This window comes from Phocoena phocoena, chromosome 8 (assembly GCF_963924675.1).
Source record: "Phocoena phocoena chromosome 8, mPhoPho1.1, whole genome shotgun sequence".
In the NCBI taxonomy this organism is placed as follows: Eukaryota; Metazoa; Chordata; class Mammalia; order Artiodactyla; family Phocoenidae; genus Phocoena; species Phocoena phocoena.
In genome coordinates, this window is record NC_089226.1 from 56,128,089 (window position 1) to 56,151,545 (window position 23,457).

The 23,457-nt window shown below is 37.2% G+C and overlaps 1 protein-coding gene across 4 annotated transcripts in view; it reads right to left on the reverse strand.

Moving 5' to 3' along the window:
• Positions 1 to 6,874: 6,874 nt before the first annotated feature.
• EMSY (EMSY transcriptional repressor, BRCA2 interacting) overlaps positions 6,875 to 23,457 on the reverse strand; it is a 79,380-nt gene continuing 62,797 nt past the window's right edge. For 3 of the 4 annotated variants that reach the window (XM_065881816.1, XM_065881815.1, XM_065881813.1), the window contains 7 exons: positions 22,420 to 22,584; positions 20,539 to 20,694; positions 19,447 to 19,488; positions 16,628 to 16,779; positions 14,096 to 14,659; positions 12,629 to 13,129; positions 8,664 to 8,858 (listed from right to left, as the gene is read on the reverse strand). In XM_065881816.1, the coding sequence (XP_065737888.1) occupies positions 8,664 to 8,858; positions 12,629 to 13,129; positions 14,096 to 14,659; positions 16,628 to 16,779; positions 19,447 to 19,488; positions 20,539 to 20,694; positions 22,420 to 22,584 (1,775 nt within the window). Of the gene's footprint in view, positions 8,859 to 12,628; positions 13,130 to 14,095; positions 14,660 to 16,627; positions 16,780 to 19,446; positions 19,489 to 20,538; positions 20,695 to 22,419; positions 22,585 to 23,457 lie in introns of all 4 variants that reach the window. The other variant, XM_065881814.1, reaches the window with a different exon arrangement.

The following is a 23,457-nucleotide window of genomic DNA, read 5'->3' on the forward strand; positions in this document are numbered from 1 at the left end:
GCTTTTAACAATCAAAATAAAAAACAAAAACAAAGAAACACCAAAACAAACAAACAAAAAACGCTGCAAACCCCAGGGGGAAAGGGAAAATCTGATGTCCAGAGTCACCACATCATAATATTCAGATCTTCACTTTTCAACAAAAAAACCACAAAGTATACAAATAAAAAATAGAGTACAACCCATTCAGAGAAACAAAATTAATTAACTGAAAGCCACCCAGAAAACTCAGACATTGGACTTACTACACAAAGCCTTTAAAATAACTGTCTTGGGCTTCCCTGGTGGCGCAGTGGTTGAGAGTCCACCTGCTGATGCAGGGGACACGGGTTTGTGCTCCGGTTCAGGAGGATCCCACATGCTGCGGAGCGGCTGGGCCCGTGAGCCATGGCCAGCTGAGCCTGTGCATCTGGAGCCTGTACTCCATGGCGGGAGGGGCCACGGCAGTGAGAGGCCCGCGTACCACAAAAAAAAATTAAAAAAATAAAATAACTGTCTTAAATATGCTCAAAGAGCTAAAGGATATCATGGACAAAGAACTAAGGATAACATGGACAAAGAAATAAGGAAAGTGATGTCTAAACAAAATGAGAATATCAATAAAGATAAATTAGAAAAAGGAACCAACAGAAATTCTGGAGATGAAATATACAATTATTAAAATGAAAACATCATGGAAAAAGTATAAAACTTCCTAAAAAATTAAAAATAAAGCTACCATATGGTCCAGCAATCCCACTTCTGGGTATATATCCAAAGGGAATAAAATCAGTATCTCTAAGAGATATTTGTACTCCATGTTCATTGCAGCATTATTCCCAATAGCTAAGACATTTGTCCATCAACAAATGAATGGATAAAGAAAATGTGTGTGTGTGTATGTGTGTTGTATATATATACAATGGAATATTATTCAGCTTTTAAAAATAAGGAAACAACATGGTTGAATCTGGAGGACATTATGCTAAGTGAAATAAGTAAGACACAAAAAGAACAAAATTGCATGATCTCACTTATATGTGGAATCTAAAACAGTAGAACCCATGAAAGCAGAGAGTAGAATGGTGGTTGCCAGGGGCTAGGAAAATGGGGGAGATGTTGGTAAGTAAGTTTTTTTAAAACTTCACTAGAGGGGCTCAACAGCGAATCTGAGAATGCAGAAGATGGAATCAGTGAACTTGAAGATAAGACAACTGAAATTATCCAGTCTGAGGAGCAGAAAGAGAAAAGAATGAAGAAAAATGAGCAGAGCCTAAAAGGCTGGTGGAACACTAGCAAACAGATCAATATATGCATTATGGGAGTCCCAGAAGGAGAAGAAAGAGAGGGAAGGGCAGAAAGAATATTTAAATAAATAATAACTGAAAACTCCCCAAGTCTAATGACAAACACATGAATCTACACATTCAAGAAGTTCAATGAACTCCAAGTAGATAAAGTTACAGATTCACACTAAGACACATCATAATCAAACTGTCAAAAGACAAAGAGACAATCTTGAAAGAAGCGAGAGGGCAGCAACTTGTCATGTACAAAGACTCTTCAATAAGATTAACAGCCAATTTCTCACCAGAAACCATGGAGCCCAGAAGGCAGTGGAATGACATATTTAAAGTGCTGAAAGAAAAAAAAAAACCTGTCAATCAGGAATTCAATATCTGGCAAAACTGTCAAAAATAAGGGAGAAATTAAGACATTTCCAGACAAACAAAAGCTAAGGGACTTAATTACCACTAGTTCTTCCCTAAAAGAAATGCTAAAGGGAGTCCTTCAGGTTAAAACAAAAGGCCTCTCAACAGTAACTTGAAGCCATATGAAGAAATAAAGATATCCAGTAACTACATAGACAAATACAACAGCTATTATTATTATAATTTTGGTTTGCAACTCTACTTTTTACTTCTTACATAAAAGACAAATGCATTAAAAAATTATAAATATGTTATGGAGCACACAATGTATAAAGATGTAATTTGTGATTACAACATAAAGAAGGGATGAAGTTTTATAGGGGCAGAGTTTTGTATGCTATCAAAGTTAAGTCAGTATCAATTCAAACTAGATTGCTATAATTTTAGGATATTCAATGTAATCCCCATGGTAACCACAAAGGAAATATCTAAATATCTAAAAAATATACTCAAAGGAATTGAGAAGGGAATCAAAACATTTCACTACAAATAATGAACTAAACACAAAAGAAGGCTGTAATGGAGGAAATGGAGGATAAAAAAGGTATAAGACATATGGAAAACAAACACCATATGGCAAAAGTAAGTCCTTCCTTATTAATAATTACATTAAACGTAAATGGATTAAACTCTCCATTCAAAAATATTGGCAGATTGAATTAAAAAAAGATCAAATCTGCTATACACAAGAGACTCATTTTAGATCCAAAGACACAAATAGATTGTAAGTGAAAGGACAGAAAAATATACTCCATGCAAATTGTGACCAAAAGAGAGCTGAGGTGACTAAACTAAATATCAGACAAAATAGACTTTAAGTAAAAACTGTTAAGAGACAAAGAAGCACAATGTACACTGATAAAAGGGTTGATTCATCAAAAACACAAAACAATTATAAGGATATATACACCAAACAGAGTTCCAGAATACATGAGGCAAGTATTAATAAAACTGAAGGGAGAAATAGTTCCACAATAGAGACTTGTGGAGACTTCAGTACACCACTTTCAATCATGGATAGAACATCTATGGGAATGAAGATAGAAATCAATAAAAGAAGTAAAACTGAAAAATTCACAAATATGTAGAAATTAAACAACACACTCATACAACCAACGGTTGAAGAAATCACAAGAGAAACTAGAAAATATCTGAGATTAATGAAAAAAAAAAAACCCAACATACCAAAGTGTAGGGAATATAGCAAAAGCAATGCACAGGGAAATTTATAGCTGTAAATACCTACATTAAAAAGAAAGATCTCAAATCAATAACCTAACTTTACATCTTGAGGGACTAGAAAAAGAAGAAAAGCTAAGACCAAAGCTAGCAAAAGAAAGGAAATAATAAAGAATAGAATGGAGATAAATTAAACAGACAATAGAAAAACAATAGAATCAATGAAGCCAAAAGTCAGTTATTGGAAAACTGGCAACGCGTTAAGTGCTGACAAAAAAAAAAAAAAACCTATAAAGATCCTTATGCAATATAAATAGTACACAGTAGGTAACTAATAATAAGTGCTTAGTAAACACGTTTCTCCCAAAATGCTAGAGGAACCTAGCAGTGGGGGAGAGGGGTGGGGGGGGAATGAATCCTCCTTGAAGAGATCTGGGCAGTCCTAGTGAAGGAGGTGAAATTCAAGCTGGGCTTTGAGAAATGAGTGAGACTTTCTAATGCAGAGCATAATGTGTGTGCGGTGGGGGAGATAGGCAGTAGGCCAGGGTAGTGAAATGAGTTAAGAATCTAGAAGTGTAGGTTGAAGCTTTGGCTAAGATCCTTGAATGCCAGCTTCATACTACAGTACTGGGGAACCACTGAAGATGTTAGAGAAAAAGGACATAAGGAGATGAGACTAGCATCAAAAAATAAATGTTAAATATATTTTTCTGTTCCAATGGACCAACATAACTCCAAATATTTTGTAAATGTATTAATTCATTTTACCAGCTCTAATGGCTTAAAACTTAATGACTTCTCATTGTTCTTAGAAAAAAGACCCAAACCTTTATAATAAGCTGCAAGATCCGTATAGTTTGGTCTCCACCTTCCGCTCCCACCATGCTCACTGCCCTTGCTCTCCATGCTGCTGTCACACTGGCCTAAGTTCCCCTTCCACCACAAGGTTTTTTATCTGCTGTCCATCTACTGGACAGCTGTCCCCCTCCTCTATGCCTAGTTCAATCCTCTTCCTTAAGACTACACTTTAAACAATCCTTCCTGAGGGAAACTCCCCAATTTCCCATTTATATGCTATCATGGCACTATTTCTCTGTCATGGCATTTAGCACTGAATACATTTAGGTGTGATCTTTGATGAACATATCTCCTTTGCTAGGCTGAAGCTCCTTTATTTGAAGGAAGAGAAAGAAAAGTCAGAAAGAACCACTTGGGAGGAATATTACTCATCTATGTCTTTTTTAAAAGTAGGAATTATAATTCATTCCATCTTCTGCTGTTTTAAGCCTCTTAGAGCTTGTCCAAACTCACATGGCTTGTCAGGATTCAAACCAAGGCTTGTTGGGTTTTTTGTTTTGTTTTCAAAGCAAGCACATGTTTTCAGTTACAGTGTATACATAAGCAAGGAAGAGAGAAAAAGGCAGAGCGAGCCTTCTCACAAGTACAAAATCTACAGTGTTTCTTTTTTCAATATATATATAGGTCGTCAAACCTCACTTACTTAAAGGCTTACAAACCTGCAAGCAGAGGCAGAAGACTTTTTTCACTATCCTTTCTTGGAAAGGCCTTGCTTATATGGTGCTTTTTTACTCCACTTCCTCTTATCAGGAGCTTGTGACACATAATTAAACTCAAACTGAATTGAGCACCTCTGTTTGAGGCACGTAAGGCTGGTGAAAAGATAGTGTTATAGACAAACGCCAAGCTCCTCTGTCCTTCCAAAGGCTTCTGTCCTTCCTCTGTCCTTCTGTGTGAAGGCAAGTAAGGCTCGCAAAAAGATCATGTTATAGACCAACACCAAGTTCCTCTGTCCTTCCAAAGGCCAGTCCTGTGTCTGGTGGCACACACTCCTCTAGAGAAAGCAGCAACTTGTGTGACTTGGCACGATACCTATTAGCGCATAATTTGTGAGTTTTGGTACATCATTTTTCTCCGAGCCCTCAGTTTTCTATTTATAGAGGAGTGGTATAAATACTAGACTTAAAAAAATACAGCTCGTAACTCTGTGCCTGGCATTTTTTTGAGATGAATCCGCTTTTTAAAAAATGCCTGACATTTTTACATAAACTATTTCATTTAGTCTTCACAATAATCCTATGGGGTCAGAAACATTCACTTTGTATTATGGTGAATGTGACTTCCTCAAGTTCACATGACCAATAAACAGAGGAGCCTGGGACTCAAATACAGACCACCTGACCACTATTTCCTTTGCACTATCCCAGGTGCTACTGAGGTCTCCTAGCCCAGCAGGCTATTGACAGAACCTCACAAAGAAATGTATTTAAAGGCATTCTCAACTATAAAGCTCTGTACAGTTTTAAGGATGTTAAGCAATTTGTTACATTAGAGGAAGAACGAGAACCTGATTAAGATTTTAAGGGTGATGAATTATTTTCCAGAAAACAGCTTACTTTTCTCTTAAGAATAGTAATATTTCTGTACTTCAAAAGCTCTCAATTTAAATAATAAAATAGAAAATAATTCAATTGAGAAATTGGCAAAGGACATTTCTCCATAGATGTATGAACAGCCAATAAGCACATGAAAAAAATGCTCATCATTAGCCATCAGGGAAATGTAAATCAGAACCACAATGAGGTACCACTTCATACACTAGCATGGCTATAATTAAAAAGGAAAATTATGGCAAGTGTTGGTTAAGATGCAGAGAAATTGGAACTCTCCTACACTGCTGGCAAGGATGTAAAATGTGTAGTCACTGTGGAAAAGAGTTTGGCAGTTCCTCACATTGTTAAAAATACTTACCATATGACCCAGCAATTGCACTCCTAGATATTTACCCAAGAGAATTGAAGATGTATGTAAAACTTGTACACAAATGTTCATAACAACATTATTCATAAGAGCGCAAAAGTGGAAACAACCCAAATGCCCATCAACTGATGAATGGATAAAATGTGGTATATCCACACAATGGACTATTACTGAGCCATAAAAAGTAAGGGAGCACTGATACATGCTACAACATGAACCTTGAAAACACTATACTAAGTGAAAGAAGCCAGTCACAAAAGACCACATATTGTATGATTCCATTTATATGAAATGTCCAGAATAGGCAAATCCAGAGACAGCAATTAGTTTAGCGGATGCCTAGGGCTAGGGTGGTGGTGGTTTCAGGGGTACAGGGTTTCTTTTGGGGTTATGCAAATGTTCTAAAATTGACTGTTGTGATGACTGCCAAACTCTGTGAATATACTAAAAAACCACTGAACTGTATACTTTAAATGGGTGAATTGTATGACATGTGAATTAATCTCAATAAAGCTATTTTTTTTAAGTTCTCTACGTTCACCATAAACTGCATCTGCAGTACGAAGTATTTATCAATGTTTACTTTAAACCAAATGGATTTTTCTTACCACTGTCTTTAACAGTTAGGGTTTATTAATTTTGTAGCATTTGCATTGTAATCTCTGAATATCTTTCATGTGGATGACTTAAATTTACATTTAACTTATGGACTTAAACTTATGAAATACTAATAGATCTAATGCTAAGACTTTCAATAAAAGTATGCCTGGAGATCCATGTATGGCATCACCACCCATCTACTTAATCAAGAAATCTAAGAGCCACTCTTGTTACCTCTTTCCTTTAGCCTTCGTATCCATTTCATCAGCAGGTAACCTTGTTTATCAACTCCATTAGGGTAGGATTTTCTGTTTATTCACTACGGTATATTCCTGGTGCTTAGAATGGCACCTGGCACACAGAAGATGCTTAATTAATATTTGTCGAATAAACTGAAATTCATGCTTTCCTTGAAATTAACAACTTTAAAAGAAAAAGATTATATCCCTCATACTTTATAGTTTGTTAAAATATATACTAATTTTTAAAAATGAAGACTATGGAAATTTCATTTGCCATTTCAGTTGCTGAAACATATTAAGGCTAAATTCTCAAAGGGACACAGGTATGCTATGGTGTCAGAATATGTAGAAGTAGAACATAATGACTTTATTCAAGTTTGCTCTTGTTACCTGATGCATGAATATTTAAAAGATATTTTATAAAAACTTACAGCTGTAAGTAATGGATTGACCATAACAGAGGGCTTAACCTGGAATACATGGATAGGCTTAGGGGCCCATGAACCCCTAAAAATGTATGCAAAACCTAACATGTATATTGGCATGTGTATCTTTTTGGTGAGAGAGTTCATAGTATAATTAGATTTTCAAAGAAGTCTATGACCCAAGAGGTTAAAAAAAATTACTTAACTAGAAACAGTTACAAAGTCTTTTCAACGTGAATTTGTACAACAAAATAATAACCAACAGCTCCATCTATGGGTATAAGTCCTTATCACGTAGTAGAAATAATGACAACTACCAGAGATCAGTGCATCTTGTGAATGCTTGTGTTTAAATCTTCAGTGTCACTTCAGTGGGAATTTATTAACTACAGGATCACAGTTTTTTTCCCAGATATAGATGTAAAAATTCGGAGACCACTGATGAATTCTACTTACAGTACTTCAGCACCAAAAAATTGGGCAGTTATGCTGATATATGTATGTACAGTTCAACATTTGTCAGTCTTAAAATGCTTATTTATAGTGAAATCCATATAAAACCGTTAAAAATTTTTCTATTTACATTTTTAAAAAATGAAAAGTATAGTTTCCTTTGCCACAACTTGTCAAAACTGACTCTTACCCTCCCACCCTCTTACCCCTCACTCTACTTGTGACAGACAGTGATCACAAGACCCAAACATATTGCTTTAACAAATCGTGTCCTAAAAAGGTAGAATGTTTAAAACCATTACATTTAGAACTGTAAATGAACTTTTTATACATTTCAAAGGGGGGTAAACAAAATTATGTAAAAGTTATTTTCAAAGTCTCAGTCCAACATGAATGTGCAATTTCAATGTTAAGATAGCATCATATGAATAATCTGTTTTCCTGAACATAACTGAACATTTCCTTTGGATCAGAAAATGTTTCTTTTCCTCTGTTTCACAATGAAACATTTTCTCATTAAGTTTTCTTAAAGGAGAAGGGGGAGGTTTGGAGATGGAAAAGGTAGGCAATCCCGGCGTACAGGAAATTTGTCAGAAGGAATATGGCCTGCTTTGAAATGTTTACATTTAAATAAATAGAAGGCAAGTGTGCTGCCTAGAGCACAAAGGAACAACAACACAATAAATTAGCATACAATTGGTGAGAATGTACAAGCCACCCAAAAAGTATTTCCCACGGGTTAGGGACCTGATTTCTACCATCTAACAAGGTTTCTTTAATGCCAGTATTAAAGAACTAGTTATTTTATAAAATATGAACTGAGCAGATGTAAAATGTTAACCAATTCAGCACTTGCAGGGATTTGCAAAAACATACAAGATTTAAAAAAAAAACTGTTACTGACACACTGTTTCAAAATACAAACTATTCACATTCTCCTTTTTTGATGGTGTTTTGCTCAGTAGAAACCAGCTGAGGAACATTCACAGGAAAAGTCTCTTTCTACTGCAAGACAAACTTTTCCATTAGCCATGGTCCAACAGAGAAAGAATATCATGTCTCATGTCACTGTAGATGTGCATCTTTTTCTTTTTTCAGAAAGAAGTACATTCCCCTGTGAGTTTTATCTTGTTTTAAAATGCTACTCCTGCAGCAATCCTTGTTCAAACACTGCTGTTTCAGGGTCCACAGTCTAAGCATGGGCAAAGTGCTCTCTTTAGACATCAAAATACAAGGGCTTCCCTGGACACTTGGTAACCAAGTAGGTTTTAAAGTGCACTCCTGTGTCCAAAACACTAGGACCGTTCAGCAGAACTCTGAGAGGGACTGGGTTCGGTTCCCTCTTCTGTGCTACTGTCTATGTCCTGCTCCATTGCCGTCTCATCGTCATCCAACTGCTGACTGGTGAAGTTGTTTAGCTCAAGGAGCCCGCTGGGCTCTACTACCACATTGGAGCTGGAGTGGCAAGGAATAGCATACTGGGGAATGGCCTGAAAGAGAAGACACAGGAGAGCTTTACGGTTTAAAAAAAAAAAAAAAAAAGGTGACAGAAGGATTTCCTCAACAACAATAAGGAAGGAAAAAAGGAAACTGACATTAATTGGACAACTACTAGATGCCAGGCACTGTGCTAGATGCTTAATATTATTCCCATTTTACAAATGAGGAAACTAAGATAGTAAGCGACCTAATCAAGGTCACACAGTTGGTCAGTGTTAATGCCAGGATGCCATGATTCAAACCCAAGTCCTCTACAACTCAAAGTGATCTTTCTACTCCTTAATGGTGCCTCTTCTAACAAAGGAGGCTGAAGTCTGGGCCTAATTCAAGAGACAGACTTTGAAGGACATTTTTATTTGGTCATTAAGCATATTTTAAATGTAAATGTAATGAGATTTTGCTTATTATTATCTGTAAGATAAATGATTAATCTGCTGATACCACAATATATTTTAAGCCCTTTGGTAGTTCAAAGGGGAAGTTATTTGTTTGGGTCACATAGTAACAATCTTTATTGAAAATAAGACTAGGGAGGACAAAACTGTCTTTTGAACAATAAAAATACCAATAGATAAACACCTATTAGGCCATATTGCCTTGTCAGATTCTTTTTTCTCAACTTTATTATATACCTTCTTAAAAGGTATATCAGTTCATATCATACCCCTACTTAAAACTCTACAATTAGTTTCCTATTGTACTTGCTATGAAATCAAAAGCCTTACCATGGATGGCTCCAGCCTTATGCCAAACTCACTGGTACCATAGGGTGTTTGCACTAGTTCTTCCCTTCTTCCTGGAATACTCCTCCTCCAAATCCTTACATGGCTGGTTCCATCTTGTCATCTGCATCTTAGCTCAAATGGTTAGAGTAAAAGGCTTTGAAAAGCCTTTCTTCTATGAAAGGAAACCAGAGTACTGGCTCGATCCCACCCCCCACTCCTATTATGTTCTGTTACATTTTCTTCATTACATTTATCATCTCTTTGTTTTCTTCTCACCCTTAGAATGTAAGATCCAAGACAGTATGGACCAGAGCACAGAACTCGACTATCTTTTTCAGTGTTAGATGCCCATAACTTTAAACAGGGCCCAGCACACATTAGATGCTCAATAAATACTTTCCAAATGAATAATGTATCTTTAACATAAAAACCCCAGAGCAAAGCTGAATATCAGCACTTTGAAAATATACCTAACCAAAATAACCATCTACTGAGGGAAGATGCAAATTTAAGTTGAATACTATCAAGAAAATAGTGTAAGATGCCTAGGCATTGATTCTAGGGTGCTGAAGTTTTTTTGTTTTTCCTCCCTCACCCTCCTGCCCCTGCTCCATATAGCTAATCATTGTGAAAAAGTCTCAGGTAGGGTCAGAATTTTAGTTCAGCTCTGGCTCTGACTTGCTGTGGACCTCTGAAAAAGTCACTTCACTTCCTTGAGCTTTGGTTAATCTTGTGTAAAATAAGATAATTAGAGAAGATATGCTCTAAAGGTCATTGCAGTCCTAAAATTCTATCAATTCCATATATATAGACTCCTTCAGAACAGAAGATACATTCCTTTTGTTTACTCCTCTATCCTCACAACTAGCACAGTGCCTGGAAGACAGAGGTTAAATAATACATGTGGAATGAATGAATGAATGAATAAATGAAATACAGATTATCTGTCTACAAAGCGTTTAATATTAAACATGCTGAATTTTTACAGAATAGTTTTTAAGGAATCAAAGAACTTCTGCAGACTTCCTTCACTCATGTCAATAGGTTCTTTACTAAATCAGTAAAAATCAATACTTTGGGTCAAAGCTAAGCATAACTAGTGAGACCTGAAAATGTTCTAACAGTATATTAGTGATGATTATAATAACAGGAGCTATCCTTATTGAGTATTACTCTATATCAGACACTTAACCAGCTGCTTTATATACATTTTCTCAATCCTCAAAACAACCCTGTGAGTTAAGTGTTATTGTTTCCATTTCATCACAGGGACAGAGGTTAACTCTGTTGCTCCAAGCCACAATGTGGTTAAGGAGTACAGGTGAGATTCAAATCTAGGCATTTCTGACTCCAGAAGCTTGGTTCTTAATCACTATGCTGCTCTTCCCTCTGGCACAGCAACCCAGCATATGGTACATGCTAAAAGTTAGTTGATATTCTTGTAGAGAACCCACTCATTAGCTATCATCCTTGATACATGAAGCAAATTACATTTTCACCCCTTTTCACAAAGTACAGAAAATAATTTCTAAATAAGTTATTCAAAATTATTTTCAATTTAGTGAGCATACCAATTTAAATTCCCAGGAGCCACAGTAAATTTTAGTAAAAATAGTAATAGCTACCATTTATTGGGCAATCACTACAAGCCAGGTACTGTGCTAGGTGCTTCATCTCAATTTTGTGTACTCCTTATGTCAATCGTGTAAAGTAGGCATTCCTTACTCCCATTTTACTGATGAGGAAACGAAGGCACAGTGAGGTTAAGTAGTCTTGCCCAAAGTCACACAGTGAATGGCAAAGCCAGGAAACTTCCTTTTTCACCAAACCTACCTCTGCAGGTGGAAAGAAAACGTAACAAATCCTTTGGTCAAGGATTATTTAGTTCACTAACATTTGTTCTGACAGGAAGGAACAAATTATTTGAATAATTTAATGGCCAGATCTACTTGCATTTAAGCATTTCCCCCATATTAAGTTAAATCATATTTGGATTAATATTGGTCAATTTGCATTCTCTCATGGCTTGGCATCGCAGGAAAGGCAAAATTTACTATAGGAACACCTAAGTCACACAATAGTGAGTCTACGGTAAATACTAGACTATCCACGTTTCAATACATCCAAATTCTCAATTAACTAAAATGTGCTGCTCTGACATCTTCCAAGCAAAAACGATAAATGTCAAGAGAACAACCTGATACCTTGCAAGGAGAGAGGGAAATAAAACACAACTTCTAAAAGCTACTCTGGACCCAGTGTAACTTTTCAGTCTGGATCTGTTATACAAGATGACAGATGAGTTTTAAAATGAAGGGAATGTGAGGCATAGTTAGATCTACTGTCAATGAATAATCCATCATGTTCACTAGCCTGTACTTACCAGGGCAGGACAGTAACCATAATAAGATTTTTCAATAACACAATGATTGAAATAAAAAGCAAAGCTTTACGGTTAATCCCAGGTTAGACATAAAATTAAATTACTAAGAAACATTCTCTTACAACATGTTTCTCCGGACATTTCAGTTAATTAAGGTTTTATTGTCCTGAAAACCATAAATTTGGATCAAGAACTGTGTTTCTGCAAGGAAAGGGTCCCCGAAACTAACTTGAAATAGGAGTACAATCCAGTTATATCCCAGAAGTACAAACTACTTATATTCTTTGGGCAAAGACTGGGGAGCCCAAAGTTTGACCTGGGAAGTTGCTGATCTTGTAGGTTGACTTGTTGAGTCAACACTGGCAAGTGTGGCTTGCATCTATGAATCAAGCAGACACATGGGCCCAGGGCCCTTGACTGCCTCTAAGGTGTGCTGTTGTGACAATATCTATCAATTTTCTAGGACTCTGTTTCAGAAAATAAGTATAAATTTGTAAATTTGTAACAGGTAGTAAACCAAGTTTGTCATATGCCATCTCAAAGATAAATCTCTTTCCCATTTTGGCTTGACTTTTCCTGTGACATCCCAAAACACACCAAACCCACAACCCCCAATATGCTCAAGATTTCTGGTGTTCCTTCCGATTCTTACCTGGATGATAATTTCTGCTGGGCTCTCTTCAGCTTTCTTTTGGACTACATTCTGAATACGCATGAACTGGCCTGTCGTAGGCACTCCTGGTGCATCGATTTTCCTTGTCGTTAGGGGAGGGCCAACAGCAGATGGACTTGAACAGGACTCTCTACATTTCTGTTGCTGGGGAGTGGAATTCGCCATCCCTGCCATCACCACATGGGTGGAGGGTAATGATCCTGCTTCACCAGTGAGCATACTAGTGGCAAGAGCCTTCTTTGGGGGATCCACTACCATATGCTCTACATTTGTATCAATCTGAGCTTCCATCAAAGACATTTTCAAAATGTCTGACACTGCTGTCTTCTCAGAGGCCTGAATGGGAGATATGCTTGTAACTGGTGATGTCAACTTAGGCACAGAACTGCCACCAGTTATCTTTGTAACTGTGGGAGGCTGGCGCCCCTCAAAAGTTATCTTTGTAACAGAGGATCCTTGGGTTATAACTGGCTGCTCCACCTGAAAACAAATTGGGGTTGTGTGTGTTATAGCTACATATCTTTGAGAAAACCTATCAAACACCCCAGACAATATGGCAAAAGAAACATTCGTGCGGTATACTAGGAAGATATTTTGAAGCTTGGTGTTTTAAGAAGAGGGCTGATGGGAAAGTATCTGATTACTTGTCAGAAACCTAGTAAAAGAGGAGGGGTCAAAAGAACCTTTGTTCAGCCAGCCAAGGTTCATAACAGTAAAGGAAAAAAAAGTCACAGCAGCCTTGTTTTCCTTTGGGATTTACATCCCCACACAGTACACCTTCAACCGATCTCAAATTATTTCATATAATCTTCAGCTTTTTAAAATAAAAAGTAGGATTTTTTTCAATCTTCTGCTTCAAAATACATTTATACAAACATATTCTATATATATGTATTTATAATACACACATACATCACTTCAAAGCCACTGATTTTCCATAATATAATTTTTTTTCAATATTCACAGATAATTCCTCCAAAATCTAGAAGATAAATCTAGAAGATAAATTTATTAACCAAATCGTGATGATGTAAAACTACAAAGGAAGATGGTCAATGAAGCTCCTTAAAAGACTATATTTTACTTAGCATTATTGCCACAGAAATAGAGTTTACAGGCATGGAAATAAATATTTTATACCTAAAAATTAAAAATAATTTAGGGATATCGCTTCTAGGCACTGTTGATCAATGCTGAAGTTATTTCATTAAAAACTGCCTGGAAAATCAAGTTCTGAGCGCTATGCTTTTTTTTCTTCCTATATTAACGCGTGCATTTCTTCCCTAATGTCAACCTTCTGATGGGGTAAAGTAATACCAGTGTAATGAGGCTTTTGAGTTTCCTCTTGCCAGGAGAATGCACTGCTAATCACGATAGGGCCGTGATGTTCTCATTTTTTCCGTGAACAGAGAAGTTTAACTTTGCATGCTATCAATATTCCGTTACCTGGCTTGCCGGCTGTTTCTCTGACGAGGCTGGGAGCGGCATTTGGCTCTGGGGGGTTTGGGGCTGCACGTAGATTTTTGGTTGGTTCGGAGCCTGCTGCAGTTTGGGGAGCTGCTGCGTGGTTTTCACTGCAAGCACCTGTACTACAGTTTGTGGGGGCTGTGCCATTAAGGTAGGAAGCTGCCTGTCTTTGGCCACCATGGGATGCTGTGTGTGCTGTACATCTGGCTTGGGCTGTGCTTGTTCTTGCTGGAGAGGGGTGAGTTTTTGATGCCTGATGGAAAGCTGGGGCATTTGCGGGAGTTTGTGCTGGAGCTGGTCTGCCTGCAGGTGGATGGTCTGCTTCTGTTTAGTCTGGAAGCACTGCAGAGTTTTCACTTGCAGCTGAGTCTGTTCCAGCTGTGGCTGGCTAAGTTTCTGCTGTTTAGCTGACTGTGACTGAGTCAGGGCAGATCGATAAAACAGACCTGTCTGAGGGTCTAAAGTGTCCATCTCTTCAACCTCGCCCTCCTCAGTTCCAAGTTCCTCGCTGTGTTTGGTAAAAGCAGTGTGACTGCTTAATGCCTAAGTAAAAAAGGCACAAAGTAAGAATGAAATAAGAAAAACACCTATATTGCTACATTTTCCTCAAATTGGAAAAGACTTGATTACAAGAATCATTCAAAAAAATTTCAGAAGGGAGAACCTAAAAAGACCAAAAAACCTCAAGGTTTCTAATCCTAAAGGGGGCCTTAGATTGAGACTCTTATAATTTCAACTCTTAGTACTTCAACATTAAGTACTGCAAAAACTGGCCAACTCACTGCAATAAGCAAAGTCCTAGAGGGCCCAGAACTTATAGGTAAGAGAAATAAGGATGCCCTGCAAGCACAGCACGACACAGAAAAAGAAAAGGCTCCCTGGCTCAGGACACAGCTCTCCAGCCTGGTCATCAGAGCTCTTCACCTGTCCAAAGGAAGAACGCAGCAACCCAGGAGTGAGGCAGCCAGAGAAAAGCCAAGGTTCAGAGAAGCCCACTTTGGCCGTGTGCCCATCCATCCAGCACGGTCCAGAAGGTAGGCGTTATCTGAAGGTCGTGCCCATCCCAGTCCCCACAGAGGGCCTCTTGGCCCTGAGTGGAGACGGTTTGTCAGGCTTCATACCAAGGTCTGCATGAACTGCTCGCTGCCCCAGCCCTCCTCGCTCTTTGCTTGGGTTCTAGGCCCACCAGGCAATGGCTCCCCAGAGACCTGGCTCCCAGGAGGGAAGGAGACCAGGGAGGGGACAAGAGTGTTCCTATCAGTAGAAAGGGAGATGGCCTGGTGTCAGTTATAATAGTGTTGGGAGGAGGCAGTGACATGGTTAGGGTCAGCTGTCCGACCTCTCTGGGTGTCTTGAGGAAGGTCAATGTCAGGACAGCCAGACGAGGGCCAGACTCCAGGCTGAGAGCGGACACCCAGCAAAACCTCTGGCCATCTGGCTTCCCTCAGTGACAGAAGATCCACCCCAACCCCATCCTTCCCACTGCCTTGTCAAAGGCTACACATCTACTCTAAACTTTAAAACTTTGAGATTCAACTGAAACCCTGCCCTATCTCATAATGACCTTACGCATATAGGTTTTTAATTCAACAATTTCTTCACTGACTTTCCAGTAGTTTGCCTGTAATTAGGGTCAACCTCTACCAGCTGAGTAATGATAATTTATGTGGCTACTAATAATAAGTCATGCTTAAATCTGATATTTATGATATAACTTTATAATAGAGGCAGGATGCTTTGGGTTTAAATCCTGGCTCTGCCACCCAGAATAGGTTATTTAATTTCTATGAGCATGAGTTTCCTCATTTGTAAGAGAGATAATTCACCCACCTTGCAGGATCATACCAAGAATTAAACAAGTTAAAGTATTTAAAGCTCAAAGCACAGTATCTGGCACAAAATCAATGTCATCAATATATTTTTTCCTTTTCCCCATTACCCTTGGTACCAGATTTTCTGTTTCATACTAATTCATTCTCCTTCCTGTGAGTCTCTTCCTCAATTGATCACATACAGTAAAAGAAGTAAAATATTCAATAAATATGTTAAAAAATGAAAGAAGTCAAATATTTATTTACCTACTTAATGTTTCCATAAGGATTCATTATAAAAGCAAAGAGTAAAACAAATGAAAAACCCAGCAACAGCAACAAACAGCTAAACAAGCCAAATTCTGTTTCATCTGAAAATCTTACCTCAGTGACAAATCCTTCCATAACAATAAAATACATAGAAACAGTGACCAATTCTGATGTCATAGATTCATCTAGATAGCCTCACCCTTTTGAAATGTTAAGAGTTCACAGAAGATCCAAGAATACTATTTCTTAATTACTTTCTGGTGTTAAGACTCTCAGCTCATTTCCCTTACTCACTCCTCACAGATGAAAGAACTATATACAAACACTCCTCAACTCAGTTATTTCCCCTCTTATAAAAGGAGATGAAACTAAACCTTATTTTAGAAAGGAGGCAGTTACAGAAGGTAGGAGGAAAAAGAAGAGATACAACCTGCTGCATGATGTGGGTGATTGCTCCAGGGGAAGATGCTGGGATGGACTTCACCACCACCGAAGTCTGTGTTGCGGTCTGTGACTGAGCCACGTGTTGGAGGAGGGTCCGCTGAGGCTGGGAGGGCTGCTGGGGCTGGGAGCGATGGCTGACTGAAAATAGAGAAGGTGATATTTCTCCAGAAATCACCACAGCATCTGTAACCAGCAGTCATTTGAAACAAACGTCTGTGAGATTGCATCACAGAGAGAAAGTGTGGCACTAGGAGGCAGAAGACCAGAGTCTGCCCACTTATGAGCTGTGTGACTCTGAAAAAGTCACTTAGCTTCTCTGAGACTCTGTGTCCTCATCTGTAAAACGGGAATAACAGAGCTATTAGAAGGATGAGATGAGAAATGTATGTGGAAGCACTGTGAAAACTATTATCACAAAGGAGGAACAAATCCCTTAAAGTTATATCCTCTTGTGAGTTGTACTCTTTCTCCAGTGACCTTTACCCCACTAAGGTAACAAAACAACAATCAGTTTCTGCAATCAAATCCCAGACTAATATCTTTAAGGACAGTGAGACAGTACAAGTTCTTTAATCTCTTGGTCCCTGTTCCAGATGCAATACAAAAACCAGAAGCATTCACTCCTTTATATATAAAGTGACACTGTCTCATATCCTAAAGATGTAAGAGGTCAAGGTGATACTGCAGAAAGAGAACTGGACCAAGAGTCACAACTGGATTCTGTCCCGCTCTGCCACCAACCAGCTATGTGAATTTGAAGAGGTCACTTAAACTCTGTTATTAACCTCTAAAATTTAGAGGTTTTATTTGTGTTTGTTTTATTTTTGTTTTTTTTATTGGGATAAAAACTTATTTTTTAGAAGAGGACCAAATGAAGTAATGAATTGAAAATGGTCCTTAAATTGTTAAGTACTAAAATATAAAGTTAACAAAATAACAGAAAAGTCAGTGTTCTTTCTTTCATCTATTCAAATTTAGCTCATCTGACACAAATGAGTGAGAGTATAGTTTAGGAAACAACCCCACCTCTTAGTCTCTTGCTACAAGGTCCCATGGAGTAAACTATACATTTATATTTACATTTATATATAGATGTAAAACTATACATCTACGTTGATGCCAAACTACCATTTTTAATCAGCCTCAATTTCAACTTTTTTTTTCTTTTTTAAATGTATTTATTTTTGGCTGCGTTGGGTCCTGGTTGCTGTATGCAGGCTTTCTCTAGTTGTGACGAGCGGGGGCTACTCTGTTGAAGTGCATGGGCTTCTCATTGCAATGGCTTCTCTTGTTACGGAGCATGGGCTCTAGGCGCGCAGGCTTCAGTAGTTGTGGCGTGCGGGCTCAGTAGTTCTGGCGCACGGCCTTAGTTGCTCCACGACGTGGGATCTTCCTGGTCCAGGGCTCGAACCCGTGTCCCCTGCATTGGCAGGTGGATTCTCAACCACTGTGCCACCAGGGAAGTCTTCTCAATTTCAACTTTTTAAACAGTATAAACAATTATCACTTCTTATTCTACAGACCTTTAAAAATGCTTATGGTCACTAGGAAACCAACTTTTTGAATCAGGAACAGATTAAAACAAATCTGTAAAATTAGCTAAGGATTTTGAGAATATCAAAACTCTCTCAATAATCCGTGGTTCTAATTCTCATATATCTTGATCTACAATTTCAAGTAGTAGTGGTTCCATACTTAAAAAAGTCATAGTGGAGTGACCAAGGGTAAGATGAACACTACAAAAATCAGTGTAAAAGTGCCATTTATGTGTTATAGTACAGAACTTTAAAACTAGCCAGTGAAATATAAACAAGCTTTATTTTTATAACATATTCTATCTAAATTCACAAATGCAGTTTTTCTATTGTTGCTATACATATGCCTACATGTGATATGAGGTTATAGGTAGCACCAGCAGTATTCTTTTATAAATGTACTACAATATCTTACTGTATTTCACAATATGCTTTATATGTACATTTTAAATTATATGTGTTAATAAAATCTTTCATATGTGTTCAATCAAACTGAAAAAAAGGTTTATATTAAAATAAGTATTGAATCATTTATAATATAACTGAAAAAGAGAAAAAACAAATCATACTAATAATATTAAAATTAAGCAAGCAAATTAATGAAGTTTTTTACTGACATAAGCATCATCAGAAATGAATGACATTTGAAAAATAAATAGTACATAAATATAATTTCTGATGAAATTATCAGATTATATGGCACATTTCTGTTGCCCACACTAATCTTCATAATTATTACATTAAATTTATTAAGAAATGAAATGGATTTAATAGATGATCAGCTAAAAACATTTAAAAATAATCCTCATTCAAGATACTATAAATCTCTTCATAGTAATTCCCCAGAGTGCAGAAAAGTTAGAGAAAAATAATATCCACTGCAGGATGATACAAGAGGCCAGGGCCAGGAAGCTGGCTTTGAAGTCAAAGAAAAAACTCAGTGAGGCTGAGGATATGATGGGAGGAGATTATGGAAGGGAGGTCACAGAGTGCATATTTGGAAAACAGCTGAAGTGACCTTAACTGGGCCATGTAAACACCATAAAACAGTCACTTATTTCTTTAAACAACTCATTTTTCCAATGTCAAACTGCTCATTTCTGAGAAAGAATCCTAGTATTCTGCAAAAGGAAAGTCTCTCTCCCTTTCACTGAGTAGAGCTTACCTTTCCTCTACCAGATCAGAGTAGAGCGCATCCATTTAAGTGGTTCCCCCTCAAACAATCATATTTTACCTTAGGTTATACTACAAATGGATGCACACCACTTACCTAGAAGGGGAAAAGCAACCTCTGTCCCCTCATCAGTGCGTTCTGAAAAGGATAAGTAAGGGAAGAAATCATAGGTCTTTTCATCTATTTACTGTTTGATAATCTAGTCTATCCCCAGAGGTTATTATTGATTTCCCCAACATACTATGCTCTGCTTTTTGCTAAATAGCTCTAAAGAAAGATACTAGATGGCTTTCCATAATCTTTAATTGGATTTTCCCTTTAGGCAATTTTAACCCATTAATCTTAACAATATCTCCTAAAATGATCCCAAAGAATTCCTTTTCCACTTTGTTATTTACATCCTTCAAATATTTGTAACTTTATGTTCTTTTTTAATCACTGCTAAAGAAAACGTAAGACAGGTGTTCTTTACATACTGCCTCATAAATTATCTCTCCTAACCCCTAATTATTCACATTACTACTCTCTGAACTATTTCAAATCTCAAGGTAATGAAGTGTCCAAAACAGAAAGCAGTATTCCAGGTGTGGTCTCACCAGAATATGAAAGAATCTATTAACCTTCCTGCTCCACTTCTCTACATATGCCATCCAAAAACCTCATTAGTGTTTTGCTGCCAGACCACATTTTAAACAAATACCTAATGTGCTTTCCACCAGAACTCCTAAATATTTACAGGGATTTAAAATTTTCTACATTTTTTTCTTTATATTTTAAAAAATTAAAAAAAATTTTTTTCTTTACATTTAAAAAAAGAAAGAGGCTTTTATACCTTATTTCTCCCTTGACCCACCGCCCCTTCCCCAAAACTAAAAAATCCAGATGCATATTATTCTTATATAAAAGATATTCTATCCTCTCACTGCAACTATTGCCTTATGTTCACAGATGTTATTTATGGCCAACTTGCAGTTTTATATTACTAGCAAACTTTCTAACAACCTATTGATTTTTTCCCCCTAGTCATTAAAGACAGGGTAAATCCCAAGGACAATGTGAATTTGCTCTCAGAGAAAACTGGAAGAGATCTAGAAATATAAAAAATATACTCTCCCCAAAACAACCATCTCATGAAATCCAGAAATGTAGCTCTCCTACCTTAATACTGCTTTTTAAGAGGACACCTACCAGTAGTGATGTATTCAGCAACTAGTTCGGACTCTACCACAGCAATTGATGGACTCTCAGGAGAATGTCTCTTTTCCTGGGTCATCTGAATAGGCACTGCCATTTGACTCAAGTCAATAGTGGGTTGTCTTGGTTTAGATTCCAATTTTTCCTTTACTGTATAAAAAAGTCAGGGGAAAAATTAACTTTTATTACAAACAAGTACTAAAACCAGAGTTGTTCTTGGGAATAATGAACAAGACCTCTGGGGTGCCACATGGGCAGTAACTAAGGAGTCAGTGAATTGAAAACAAAAAAGCCGACTGCTATGTATGGCTGTAGAGTGCACAACTTGTGCAACCATACCCAGTAGCCTAGCAAGAACTCATATGTAATCAGACTAAAATCCGCCCCTATTATCACTAGGCCAAACAATTGCATCTGTTTCCCCTGTACATACTCCCCTTAGAACATTTCCTTTACCCTTCTTCAAGGCAGTACCTGGTATTGTGGAGTTCACCAACCTGAAAACAAAGGGTGAGTAAGCAGTACACAGCATGATTTGCTCTAGGGCACACCTGCCCAGAAGAGCACAACACAGTGAATAGTGACCAGTTTAATTTGATCTATTAAAAATTCAAGATAATCTCCAAAGAAATGTTACAATATTTTTAGTGACTCTTAAAGAATAAAAATTTTCAGTGTCAGGAAAATATGGCCTCTCTGTTCCTGCAAAAATGTCAATGGAATGGTCTGGAGTCAAGAATGGTTTCCATGGATAGAATAACTTTCTATATTATCACTTTTTCTACAAAATCATTTGGTTTCTACCCTCTATAAGGCTTTAATGGAAATAGCTGAGTATGTAAAAGATAAGGAGCTGAGGAAATGCCTAAAGCCAAAAATAACACCAATAGAAAGATTAACCAAAGACTTACAATAAAAGCTAGTATTCTTTGGGTAGTGTAGAGTGGATGTTACAAACAAATAGTAACCAGTAATTAAGTACACTGCATGATCATTCAGATTATTCTCACCAAGCATATAATGTAACAAAATCAAGATAATCATTTAAACAAAGAAAGCAAAACAAAACCAAAGGAATACAAAAGTCACTCCACAAATAGAGAGGACATTGAACTAGGAATCAAAAGACATGGACTCTCACTCTGCCACTAACCAACTGGGTAACCTCTCTAGGTCTCGGTTTATTTATCCATAATGAAAGGGTTGGATGAGATCATCGCTAAGGTCCCTTAAATACTCTGACAATATTTGACCTATTATAATAAAAAAGTCAGTATAACTAACACAGTTTTGCCTAGAGTTTATCAAAGATATTTAGTAACTAGAAATACTGATTGGATCTTGTTAAATAAGAATAGCTTTGCATGTAAGCTCAAGTTGTTAAATTACACAAAGAAGTATGAAGATAAAAAAACAAATTAGAATGCTAGCAAGGCCATTAATGGTGTTTTAGGACCACAAAACTGCCCCATCAATATCAAGGAGGATGGCAGGGGCCCTCCAATCTGCCTCCTACTATTCTGGAATAGAACTGGCAACTGTACTGCATTTATCTCCGTGCTTAGAACTGACAGACCTACTCCTTTCTGGTGACAAAAGGCAACAGGATTGTCCATTTTAAGCAGGAGACAGAGAAGAAAGAGCTCTGCCATTTTTTTCTTCTTTCTACTGATTATAGTCTGTCTATCCTTCAGTACTCCTGTGAACATCTTAATGAACTGACAAGTAAACAGACTGCACCAATGATTATAGACAAGTCCAGAGGGGGGAAATGTGCTCAAATAATAACAAAGAAAATATAACAGTAGTAGTATTTTAGCACAACCCATCTCTAGAGAAAACATGCTTCATTCAATTGAGCATGTGAATTCATACCTGTTGTCTGTTGGAGTTCTAACAGAGCTTTGATTGTTGAAGTAGCTGATTGTGATTCACTGGATACATCCTGATAAATTATGGTGGGGCTAGTCTCCATTGCAATCTCATGTTCTGACCAATCCTGACGCCGGGAAGCAATTACATGAACTACAGGCTGGGAATCTGTTTTATATTAGTTAAAAAAAAAAAACCCTATAAACAAAGTTTCTCTTAAAAAAAAACAATTTGTTTTTTTTTTAATCTTTGTTTTACTATAAACTTCATGCTTTATCTCCCCAAGAAGACTGTAAGCCCCCAGAGGGCATAATGTCTTTCATGTCTGTATTCACTTATTCATTCATTCACTGATTCAACAGACTAGGCACCTATGTGCCTGAGTCAACATTTGGCACTGAGGATATAAAGGAGCTCACAGAATAATCAAAGGATGCTCAAGAAGCACACAATCTGGTTGGAGAGACAGACATGTAAAGAGACAAATTACAATTCAATGTTATAATTGCTATAATAAATAGGTGTGCGTTTGTGTGGGTGGGTGCATGTTTGTGTACAGTAAGAACAAAACGCTGTATGAGTCTTGTTTTCCCCAGTGCACCTAAAAATGTGTTCTGTATTATAACCTGAGCATTCAGTGAACACTTATGGGATGGCTGAGTTACTGAAAGGAAATCCTGTCCATGACAACAAGAATGGATAAATGATCTAGAAGTAGCATGATATGACACGTATAACATTTGGAGTTCAAAGGCTTACGTTACAGTCCTAGCTCTACCAATTATCAGCAAGTTAATTCTCTGGGTCTTAGTATCATTATTTCTAAAATGGCAACACTAAAATTACCTCTCTACCTCACAGGATTTCTAAGGATATAATGAAATGACGTACATAAAAGAGCTTTATAAACTATGAAGGACAATAGAAGTGTTTTATTTTGTTGTTGTTGTTCTGGTTGTGGGTTGAAAAGTTCTAAGCCTTTTAGTTAGTTTCCAAATAAATTATAGCCCTAACTCAAGGCGTATTATATTCATGCTATAT